Source organism: Aythya marila (assembly GCF_965140915.1).
Source record: "Aythya marila genome assembly, chromosome: 16".
Lineage (NCBI taxonomy): Eukaryota > Metazoa > Chordata > Aves > Anseriformes > Anatidae > Aythya > Aythya marila.
The window spans coordinates 15,623,176-15,635,249 of NC_139057.1; the positions used below are offsets into that span (position 1 = coordinate 15,623,176).

Consider the following 12,074-nt stretch of genomic DNA (forward strand, 5'->3'; position numbering starts at 1 on the left):
ACAGGAATTTTTATAGTGTAACATCCTGAATTTACAGTAGTGTTTTAATGTTCAGTTGACTTTGTCAGATGGCTGTGTGCTGTTTCTATGGATGAGCTGGCTTCCCCACACCATCCACGCATGTTCAGTCTGCAGAAGATAGTGGAGATATCCTATTACAACATGAATCGCATTAGGTTGCAGTGGTCAAGGATTTGGCAAGTGATTGGAGATCACTTCAACAAGGTATTTTTAAAAGTCAGGTTAAAGAACATGTATGAACGTGGCAGGACTTGTTTAATCAGCTTTTTCTTCTAATGTTCTTGAGTGGTATAGGTTGTGATGTAAAAATAAAAAAATACATTGAAGGCGCAAACTTCTTAGCAGTTGATTTGGAGTAATGCTAACAATGTTTAATTAGACAACCAGATTCTAGCACAAAAAGTGAAAAAGACGTCAACATTTAAAGGGTATAAACAGGCATGAAAATATTTGAGAATGATGTTTAATCACTTTATTATACGATTTTATGTTTATACTTCTTCATATATGCCTTTCTTATCCTCCTGATCAAATTCCAAGTTAGTTTTTGTCTAAAGTATGTACGGATAATCCTGAAACAACAAAGTTATTTTCCTTAGTAAGTTGGACCATGTGTTTTTCTAACTGATTTTCTGTGGTTTGTTTTTCGAATGTCTAGCTGTTTTTTTCTTATGCTACTGTTGTATACAAAATCCAAGGAGCTGCTTAGATGTCTCCAATGACTGAGACAGCTCCCTATTTTCTAAATATCTAAAAACTAGAACATGCTTGAAATTTTCACGGACTGACCATGAAACTTAAATGATATAAAAATTACTGGCTAATGTATTACTTATATAAGTGCTTGAAATTTTGTATTTCTTCTAGGTTGGATGTAACCCTAATGAAGATGTTGCCATCTTTGCAGTAGACTCATTAAGGCAGCTGTCCATGAAGTTTCTTGAGAAGGGAGAGTTAGCCAACTTCCGTTTCCAGAAAGACTTCTTAAGGCCTTTTGAGCATATTATGAAGAAAAACAGGTGTGAGGGAGTGGTATTTGTTAGCCTGCTTTATTTCTACTTTGTGTGGGTTGAATTGTCTTGTATGTGGAAATGGTAGTTGACATAGTGTTGGTTTCCATCTTTTTAAGATCTCCAACTATTCGGGACATGGTAATACGCTGTATTGCTCAGATGGTGAACTCTCAAGCTGGCAATATTCGCTCGGGCTGGAAAAATATCTTTGCAGTCTTTCACCAAGCAGCATCAGACCATGATGGGAATATTGTGGAGCTGGCCTTTCAAACTACAGCACATATAGTTAGTAAGTAGTAACAGATGCAACTAACAGATGCAACTACACCAATTAGCTTAGCTGCTAACTCTGGTTTAAAAGGCCCATCTGCATATGAGCTTTGTATTCCCTAGTAAATAAATTCAATGTCTTGTAAGTAAACTCTTAAAACTCTGCAGCTAGGTCTGTTAAGTCTACTGATTTTTATGGACAGGAAAAAATAGATAGGAATGGGATAGGATTTTTTTCTTGTGGATATGAAAAAAATAATTCCTTGCTACAAAACTCTTTAAATCAGGAATAAATTCAGTAAGTTCCTAGGTTGCCCGTCTCTGTTGCAATAAATTAATTTTGATTAGGAAAACTGTGTTAACAGATCGCACAAACTTCCATGCTGTTCCAGTTTTATATGGTGGGGATCACGATTCTTGTGACACTGATAGGTGATTACTTGTAGAGTTTATTTCAGGCTACCTGCTCTAAAACTATATTTGAACAATATACTGCTGCCACTTTCAAAGAAAGACAACTGACTTGAATATTCTTGAAGTGGAATTTCAGTGTATTGATGGGAGCTTTAAGTGTCCTGAAACTGCCCTACTCCCATTAAATATTGGAATATTTAATAAGCATGGGAGGAGAATAGTGATAGACGGCATTAATAAATGCAACAAGTAGCAAAATTTCTTTTGTCAACTTGAACTAGAATTAGAATAGTTCAGTTGGAAGGTACCTACAAAGATTGAGTCCGAATTGAAATACGTAGATCTTGGGAATTGTAGGCTGTTCAAAAGCTTGCATGCATTGGATTTGTTTTCTAAAGTCTGTCCATTAAGCATGAAATCAAATGCTTTTTCCTTTATTGATACAGAATCTGAATAACTTCAGGCTTGGGTGGCTTAGATAAATTTATGTAACTTCATATACAACAGGGAAGCTAACATCAAGCCTTACTCTTTTTTTTTTTTTTTTTTTTTTTTTTTAACTCCTATTATTTTTTAAGATATTTTAAGATATTGTTGGGTGGTATATGCTGTGAATGGGAATGGAACCAGATGAGAAAATATGAAAGAATTTTAGAATATAAATTAGAAATTGCCCAGCCTGAGAACATGTGATGCTGGGGCTGGAAGGACAGGATGCGGAAGAGCACAAGGGAAGACATGAAACTACCTAATCCAGAAGATCTATTCCTTCCATGTTTGTATGTTTAGTACTGGTATGCCATGCCTGGCTTCAGTAAATCAATACCAGTTCATATCTGTATTTCAATACCAGTAAGTTTTAATAAGCTTTTTGTTTGTTCTTGACAGCAAATATTTTTCAACAGCACTTTCCAGCAGCAATTGATTCATTCCAAGATGCAGTAAAATGTCTTTCTGAGTTTGCCTGTAATGTTGCGTTCCCGGACACGAGCATGGAAGCAATTAGACTTATCCGATATTGTGCAAAATACGTTTCAGAAAGACCACAGGTATATTTTTAATCCCTGTGTTTTTGTTCACTGTCCTCTTCTGTATAAATTTGCCTTATTTGTATTATTTTTTTCCTATCATTGTTAAACTTGTTTCCTGATGTACAAATCTCTGCAGTTTTTCAAGCCTCTAGCAGAATTTAAGTAAAACTGATTGGCTTGAAATATTTGTTTTCTTTTTTTTTTCCAGCTATCTTCACAAATAGATATGTCTCAGACTTATATTTGATGGGAGTTGAGTGTTAGAGTAGAAACTAAGCTAAAAACTAAGCTAAACTTTCAATTCTGTCTGTGTGCCATGAATGGTATCTAAACCTGTTATAATTAAAGACTTTCGAGAAGACTTTTGAGATTTTATTTAATATTTTTTTCCTGCTCATCTCTAAGGTATTAAGAGAATACACAAGTGATGACATGAATGTTGCTCCTGGGGACAGAGTATGGGTCAGAGGATGGTTCCCTATTTTATTTGAACTTTCTTGTATCATCAATCGTTGCAAATTAGATGTTCGAACAAGGTAATAAGGCTTTTCTGGTTTTTGGTTTGTATTCATTTAGTGAAGGGATCACAGATACACATTTTAATATCATCCTTGTTTGTTTATAGAGGCTTAACAGTGATGTTTGAAATAATGAAGAGTTATGGGCATACATTTGAAAAGCACTGGTGGCAAGATCTGTTCAGAATTGTTTTTCGGATTTTTGATAATATGAAACTTCCTGAACAACAAACAGAGGTAAAACAAGCAAATAAGTAATCAGACTCTGGAGTATTTTTTTCTTAAGAACTCAAATGATCCAGGCTGCAGCTTGTATCATTTGCCATGTCAGTATATTTCCAGCCCACGCTGCCCCAAACTCCATTTGTAGTGATATCTATAACATGACAAATGCAGATAGCTTCCATGTGGAAAACTTCTCCTAGTATCCAGTGACCTGTCTGTTCTGCCTGACTGAATATGTTCAAGGAGAATATTCACGCTCTGTGAAACTGCATAGTCATCTGAATAGTTACCGTATGGCCAAGTAAATGCTTCTGAAAAGATATCATCAGTAGTAGGTGTTGGGGGCTCTTCCAGTTTTATCTAAATTGAGTTCTTCTCATAGACTACCTCCTTTTTTGAATAGCCAGTCATAAGCCAAGTGCTATCATGACAGCAGAACCTACATACAAGTAAAGGCTTCTAATTTTTTGTCACAGAAATCTGAATGGATGACCACTACATGCAACCACGCACTTTATGCAATCTGTGATGTCTTTACGCAATTCTACGAAGCTTTAAATGAGATCCTTCTTCCTGACATACTTGCACAGTTACACTGGTGTGTAAAACAAGGTAGCTTATTTAATTTTGATTAATACATTTTTGAAATGCTTATTACTTAAGAAGGGGGAAGTAAGCTGAATTTTGGAAGAATAAAAACTACCTTTAGGGCAATGTGTGATTTAATAGGTGTGTACAGTATCTTAAATATTCCAGGGTTGTTCTATCTAATCAGGTAGGCAGCTTTTCTATGAATGTGTTTATGGTGCTACTGGGACCAAGCAAAAGATTTTAGTACAGCTCTTTAATCTTTTGCCAACAGCTTTTCTTCATTTGGCTGTGTGGAATAAATATCTCATTTACATATATATGTGTGTGTGTGTATGCATTCTGATTTTTTATCTGCTTTTCCCCTCTTTCTCTCCATTTCAACCATCTAGTGTTTGTAGATATGTCTTTCTAAATATTTTTTTCATTTGGGACCAGACTCTTACACCTGAAATCTTGCATATTTCTAGTATGGAATGGGGGGACTAGCTTGGAGGAAATCATAACTTTCAAATTCATGCTTTCCTTCCTTCATCCCAGTGTACACTCCCTTTCTGCTTCTTTCTTGTCCTTTGTCTTTTCTGTTTGGATTTCAGTCTCATCAAGTCTATTTTCAAACACTATTTTTATGTTCTGTAGAGTCCTGAGCTTGAATTTACTGTCATGTAGTTCATGTAGTTATGTAGTAGATTTATGTAGTAGTTTGAGCTGAAGTACATGCCTTTCACAACATTGGGAAAAAAAATGTTGATGGAGCAATAGTAGAGTGCTTAATTTTACACTGATATTGTAAAAGTTGATAAATATGGAACATGTCTTTCACAGATAATGAGCAGTTGGCTCGATCAGGTACAAACTGCCTAGAAAACCTGGTGATACTAAATGGACAGAAATTCAGCCCGGAAGTCTGGGGCCAGACATGCAATTGTATGCTAGAAATCTTCAAAACTACCATTCCTCATATGTAAGTTCATAGAGTGTAGTTGTTATACTAATACCTGATTTCAGAGCAACAATATTTACTTTATTTTTTCCCCTCCCTCTGTTATGAAGCTTGCTTACTTGGAGGCCTGTAGGAATGGAGGAAGATTCTGCCGAAAAACATCTGGTAAGAGTTAATCCAGTGCAATAAAAGAAGCTTGAAAGGTTGTATGTTAAGTTAGCTTTTGAAATATTGCATTGTATTTGTTGACAACAAATACTGGAATTGACATTAACTTGTATTTGACAGTAATGACAAATAAGATAAAAAGAGTTAATGCGGGGAATATTTTGAATCTAAGATTTGCACAGCTGGTTGGTAGTTAGCATTTTGGGTTGTAAAAGTTGCTCTAAATTTTATTCTAGGATTTGGACCTAGATCGCCAATCTTTAAGCAGTGTGGATAAAAATGCTTCAGAAAGAGGACATAGTCAATTTTCAAATCCAATGGATGAAAGCTGGAAAGGTGGTCCTTATACAAGTAAGGAAAACATGCAAGTTGACTACATGAACTTTTATAGCCACTCTAAGTCTCTTTCTGTAGTCTTTTAGAGAAAGCTTTAGGGTACTTGATAGTGAACTTGAAAAACTTTCTTTAAAACTTGCATTTATTCCTTTTAGGCAAATTGTATTTTTATAAGGTAATTCACAGCATCATTAAATATGAAAATGATAATGGTAATATGTTTCACTAATCTGTTGTATGTAGGCTGTCATAAGTTGCTTCTGAGACTTCTGTGTTTTTTTTTTGTTTCGTTAGACCAAAAACTGTTTGCTGGCCTCCTTATAAAGTGTGTGGTACAGCTGGAATTGATACAGACAATTGATAATATAGTGTTTTATCCAGCAACGAGTAAGAAGGAAGATGCTGAGCACATGGCTGCAGCTCAGGTACCATCAGATATGTAAATAACCTGTTGAGCAGTGAAGTACATTACTGAATGCTTCAAAGTGTTTACAAAATACAGCATGTAGTCTTTGTATTTCTAGCTCTACGTACTGCCTTGAATATATGTCATTACTCTTACACAGTGATTTTTGACCATCTCCAGTGTTCCCTGGCAGTCTGACAATCAGATTGTTAGTTTTTCTTACCAATAACCTAGATATACATGTACTGTAACTTCTGTTTGAAATATTCCAACAAAAAAGCCCACAGCTTTAACAGGACATTTTGCTGTAGCGTATTGTATTAATACTTCACTTGTACCTAAAAATGGAATTTCAAGTTAGTGGTGTATGGTATACTCCTTTTATACAAGAGACTAAGAGTCTTAAGACACTTTGATGCTTCACATATTACTGACAGTGTTCTTTCTTGTTCTTTCTGTCTTGATCTCTTTGGTTTAGCGAGATGCATTGGATGCAGATATCCACATTGACACAGAGGACCAAGGAATGTATAAATACATGTCTTCACATCACCTCTTCAAGTTACTAGATTGTTTGCAAGAGTCTCATTCATTTTCAAAATCCTTTAATTCAAATTATGAACAACGAACTGTGTTGTGGAGAGCAGGTGAGGCTTTTGTTTAGTTTGGTTAAAAAATATACTGAGCTCTCTTAGGGCTTTTAACTATCAAGGTGCATAAAGTATGCTACTGCAATAATCTCTACGTTTTATCTGATACTACATGCTTTTATTCCTTGTCTTTTTTCTGATGACTTCAGGTTAATTCTGTCTTCTAAATTACTTATTTTTTGATTGCAGCAGCACTGTACAGTTGTTACTGCTGCATTTAAATATATTTATAAAAATATGTTAGGTGTCAGTCAAAATCAAGGAGGAAGAAATACTGTCTGGAAAAAAAAAAAAGATGCCTGCTGCTGTGCATTAATGGAGATGTACTTGATAAACTTTACGTTTTGATTGATAACTACAACTGTGAATGTTCTCCTCTTCCTATGTGTGATTTCTAGGGTTCAAGGGTAAATCAAAACCCAATCTCTTAAAACAAGAGACGAGCAGCTTGGCTTGTTGCTTGAGAATACTCTTCCGAATGTATGTGGATGAAAACCACCGAGATTCCTGGGATGCTATACAAAGACGACTGCTTAGGTAAGAATATCAAGTTGGTTCAGGTGTGTTTTGTTTTCAGTGAAATATGCATGGTGTATCCTTGGATACAAGGATGTTCCATTTTTAAATTGCTGAGCAGAGCATGCAAAGCATACGAAGATATATAAACATATAAAGGGCTGCTCATTATTAAAAGCAAATGTAGGAAAAAGGAAACAATTTGAAATAAATGAAACACCTTCCTGCTTGACTGACTTCTCTTTTAAAAAAAAAAAAAAAAAAAAGGTAGTGAAGGAATACTGTTCACATCAGAGCACAAATCAAGATTCAGAGGTATAATGTGATAAAATAATCTAAACAGAACATATGTTTCATCTTACGTGAAAACAAAATACACCATGAGAGGACAAACAGTGCATGTTAGAAATGCTTCTTGTGTAGTTTTTTTTTATGGCCTGTTTGAACTGTGACATCTCTTTAGTGTATGCACTGAAGCCCTGGCATATTTTATTACCGTGAACTCAGAAAGCCACAGAGAAGCTTGGACCAATCTCCTGCTGTTGCTTTTAACAAAAACACTAAAAATCAGTGACGAAAAGGTAAGAACAGGCTGGATGCCATCTTTGTTTGCGTTCAGATGTTTTCATCTTTGCTTTCATAGAAGTCAGTCGGTATTGTTGTACATATCACAAGATGGCTGTTTTGCTGATGCATGTAGTGTGCACTCTGTTTGAAATACAGTAATCATTACAATTCCATCTTTTAGCAAGCATTCCACATAGTGAGAATTGGACTTCATCCATGAAATTGAGTTGTATAGAAACCTTGATACAGTTACTGCAGAACTTTCACACAAAAGCACTATGAGTGTGCAGTAAAGGATGTGCTTAGGCTGTATTATAGCTGCATAGAATCACAGAAGTAAACTTCATCATTGTAAAACTGAAAATCTAGTTTCTTGACAGTAGTGGTGCAAAACAGTCTTTGTATCTCAGCCTTTTTGAAGAAAAGGTGAATGCAACTATTTCCTGGGCTATCACATGCAGAAAAACTTATGCTTAAATCTGTGGGTGTTTTGTATTTTTCTCCAGAAGTAATCCAAAAGTTATTTTTTCCAACTGTTTTGGAAAGTTTAAAAGTGTGCTCTTTGTTCTCAGTGTGTTTTTTTGTTTTTTTTTTTTCCTTTTCTTCCCTGTATTGTTAATTTTGTAATTCCAGTTCACTCCTGTATAGTCTTGAATGTTTTATTGCAATTTATCAATATTTGAAGAAACTGGTGGTAGTGGTGATTTGATTTTTCACCATTTAGCAGCAATTCAGTGATGTCCATATTGCTATGGTGTTATGAGAAAATCTCTGCACTTTCCTACAGGAATAGAGAATAACTTTCTCTTTTCATATGTTCTCTGATAGTTCAGGGCACATGCTTCAACCTATTATCCATACTTGTGTGAAATCATGCAATTTGACCTGATTCCTGAGCTTCGAGCTGTGCTACGGAAGTTCTTCCTGCGTGTAGGTGTTGTGTTCAAAATCTGCATAACAGAGGAGCAAATACGGACAATTGGGACGAACTTACCTTTGTGGTAGCTTTAAGTAGAGTTGGTTACTTCTGCTTGTACATAAAGCTGTGTTCCAGAGATGGATTGAAGTGAGCGGGGAAAAAACGGAACCCTGGCCTATCAACAGAGCAGCAAGTTACCCTTACCGCAATGGCATTTGGGGAGGGCTTGGGGGGGTGGGTGGGGAAAATAAACCCTGTCCATCCTATGAGACTATCAGCAGTTTTTATTTAAATCGTTGCTTACAAAGTTAATACAGTGGATGTAAAGTCTGTTTCGATGCTCGTCATCCTTACGATCAAGTCTGTCTCTTCTGGTCTTTTATCGATTGCTCAGTCTTGCAGCCCAACTAAATCTTATAAATCATCTGGATTCTTTGATGGAAATTATGCCCCTTGGAAATAATGAATATAGTTGTATAGCCTTGTGATGTTAGCACGTGTTCATAATAAACTATACTGCAGTGGCTAATGACCACCCAAGATCATTCTGGGTTTTTCTTTGTGTGCACATGGCTAGACCAAGCAGTGTGTCATATTTTTTGAAGTGAACAGCCCGTAGGATATTTGAGGAAGCGGTTTTCCTGTTGTTTAGTAAGTCACTTTAAAACTATTTTTTTATTCTCAGTACTTCACCTACCAAGATTCATTTTTATTGTTATGGAAGGTTTTACATCAGGAGTACGCAGTAGTATCTACCCCATTTAGCTTGTTAGTTCTGAGTAAAAGATATTAAGAAAAAACTTCTAAACCTTCCCTTGACTTTCATACATTGCCAAATCATGGACTGAAAGCATCTACAGTAATATTAAAAACAGGGTTCAAAGCAGGGTTCAAAAAAATGTATTTACCCTTGACCATAATGTATTTAGTAGCAATTATGTCTGTTTAGCAATAAGTCTTATCGTTACTACCTATCCAGTTCTGTCTTTTTACTGCAGATTTGCAACTTCTGATTTGTCTTTCTGCAAATCACTTTTGTTTTCAGCTGTTAGTTCCTATTGTGATGTGAAAATTGAATTCCCATGACAGCTCTAGCAAAATTAAACTTAAGATCATTCATGTAGTATAACAGTAACCAACGCATTTCTCTGCTTTTCAAGTATAAATGAACCAAATGTGACTTAACACTACAGCTTTGCTTACCCTGGAGATGTTCCTTTCCTCAAAATGCATAAGGTTTCTGTGATGTAACAACGATTTGGAAGTGCAGTACTGCAGGACTGAATTTTGTCCTTTGAACTAATTTTAATTTCAAGGTTTGGACTTTCTGAAATGGATAAGTATGGAGAAGTTCCACTTCCTAAAGTACACGTAAACAAAAGTGTTATACTAATCACTGTGCTACTCATATCAGCAAACCTCAAATATAAGAGTATTTAACGACAACGATGAAATAATGGTATTGTGTTGAAACTATTATTTTGCATTATAAGTTGAGTTTCCTGGTAGGGCAGCCATAGTTGATGTAGCATTGGAATATAACATTTTTTTTCTTTTGAGCTATTGCCAAAGGATTTTTACAGCGTTTTTCAGTAAATTGGCTTGTTCTGTGTAAGCACTGTTTGTCAATTGTTTTGCAGGCAATAATACCAGTAAGGCTTTCGTGATTTTATTTTTAACCAAAGAAAAGTAAACCATGATTGCAGCTCTCTAACTTTTAAACATCCTGTAGATAAATCTATACACTAATGTTTTGTAGGAGGAAATACAGGGCTGCATTTTACCATAGGAAAAGACTGAAAAATAAGCAATGCTAATATTTAACTTGCTGCATTTCAGATGTCCTTTTGTGTTGCATTTAGTATAGTTGCTTGTTCCCTGGTAATGTCACTTAATTACAGTTAAAAAAAAAAAAAAAAAAGTATTTATTTTAATTATATTTAAATATGTAAGAACAGGCCATTCTTTTTTCTTCCTGCCCTAGATAGTCCTTAATATATATATTTTTCAGATTTTTTGAATGTCACTGCCTCATTGAATGTATACCCTTATCTCCTATCAAAACAAAAACTGTAAAGAGTTGTGTAATTTTTCTTTATTTTATGGTTCTGAAAGCCTTACAACTCCTGTCTTGAAACAGGTCTCATAATTTTCAAATCTGAAGTTATAACTGCATCATGGGCTTTCTTTAACATGCAACATTTGTACTATCTCTACATATAGAGTTAGGGCCTTTAATCATTCCTTTCCTTCAGCCTTAGTTCTGAGAGACTCTTACTTTTACTAGAGCTTTTATTGTATTTATGCCATTTATAAACTGCTGAAATTAGGCACGTGACATTAGAAACATTCTAGACTTACTGCAGTGCATGAAGGAGAAGGGGGGACTGGAATGCAGGGGGATAGACACAGCCTTAATCCTGTCTCAGTTTTCTGAGTTGACTGTAGCTGTTAAAGCAATAAGAGTGGTTTGCAAAGTATAATACCCAAAACAATTGTATTTGCATCAGCTTTTTATTTTCCTCTATACAGTCAGAAAGATCATAACCCACAGACATCTCTGTGAAGCTAAAAATGCTGAGCCAAAACTCCTGCAGTAATCACTGCTGGTTCTGATCTTGTCCTGACTCTGCTGACGTTAAAGACTTTATCTGCCTGTAGTAGTTTTCCAGGCTGCGGTGGAACTATGAACGAGAGCAGGGTTCTGTGTCAGCACGGCCTGGTAGAGATCAACATCTGTGCAATACATGGAGTAATAAAAATAAGGTTAGATGTCTGAAGTAGTGTTATGCAACAAATTAAACTATAAGGTGATTTTACCTGTAACGGTATTAATATGGAGACTGCATGATATTTATTGCTACTTATTTTTGAACCTTGTAGGAAACAAATAAGGAGGGGAGGGATGGTAATGAGAATCCTAAAACCTCCCTTCCATGTTGATTCTACCATCTTACAAGGAAGTTGTTTTAAGAGGTTTATTATCCATGTTTCATGTCTCTTTCTGAGCTGTAACCAGAACAGTCCAGAACAGCTTTCACTAATGCAAGCAACCAGCCCCCAACTTTTAGCTGTCTTACTATTGAAGGATTAAATACAAAACCTTTTAAAACTGAGCTTTTCCTGTCAAAAGTGCGGCTCCCTTTAGTATGTAAATTGTTTATTCAGCACCTTTACTGTTATTTCTGTGTTAAATGTATGTTTTCACCTATTTAAAATGCCTATGTTTTCGAGGACCTCCGTATTAAGTGCATTTACTACCAATAATTTAAAGAGCAGTACTTTGCCTGACGGATGTATACATTTTTGAGAGAATAGGGAAATTATAAGATATGAAAAAACTATGTAAAGTTTTCTACATGAAAATATGCTGTATAGTACTGTTATAATATTCCATGCTTTAATGAAGTGGTAAATCAATAAAGTTTTAAGAAGTGATGCGTGTCTTCTGTGCGGTTTTTGGACTGTATTGGGATGGGGGTGCCTCTG

General features: G+C 35.5%; 1 protein-coding gene across 1 annotated transcript in view; it reads left to right on the top strand.

Annotated features, from left to right (window-relative positions):
• ARFGEF2 (ARF guanine nucleotide exchange factor 2) overlaps positions 1–12,023 on the top strand; it is a 34,592-nt gene extending 22,569 nt beyond the window's left edge. The window contains exons 25-39 of the mRNA XM_082773109.1: positions 56–225; positions 889–1,040; positions 1,151–1,323; positions 2,607–2,767; positions 3,155–3,285; positions 3,375–3,504; positions 3,969–4,104; positions 4,906–5,044; positions 5,134–5,188; positions 5,428–5,542; positions 5,822–5,952; positions 6,412–6,580; positions 6,982–7,120; positions 7,563–7,680; positions 8,495–12,023. Coding sequence (XP_082629235.1) covers positions 56–225; positions 889–1,040; positions 1,151–1,323; positions 2,607–2,767; positions 3,155–3,285; positions 3,375–3,504; positions 3,969–4,104; positions 4,906–5,044; positions 5,134–5,188; positions 5,428–5,542; positions 5,822–5,952; positions 6,412–6,580; positions 6,982–7,120; positions 7,563–7,680; positions 8,495–8,671 — 2,096 coding nt within the window. The 3' untranslated portion in view covers positions 8,672–12,023. The remainder of the gene's footprint in view (positions 1–55; positions 226–888; positions 1,041–1,150; positions 1,324–2,606; positions 2,768–3,154; positions 3,286–3,374; positions 3,505–3,968; positions 4,105–4,905; positions 5,045–5,133; positions 5,189–5,427; positions 5,543–5,821; positions 5,953–6,411; positions 6,581–6,981; positions 7,121–7,562; positions 7,681–8,494) is intronic.
• The last annotated feature ends 51 nt before the right edge of the window (positions 12,024–12,074 follow it).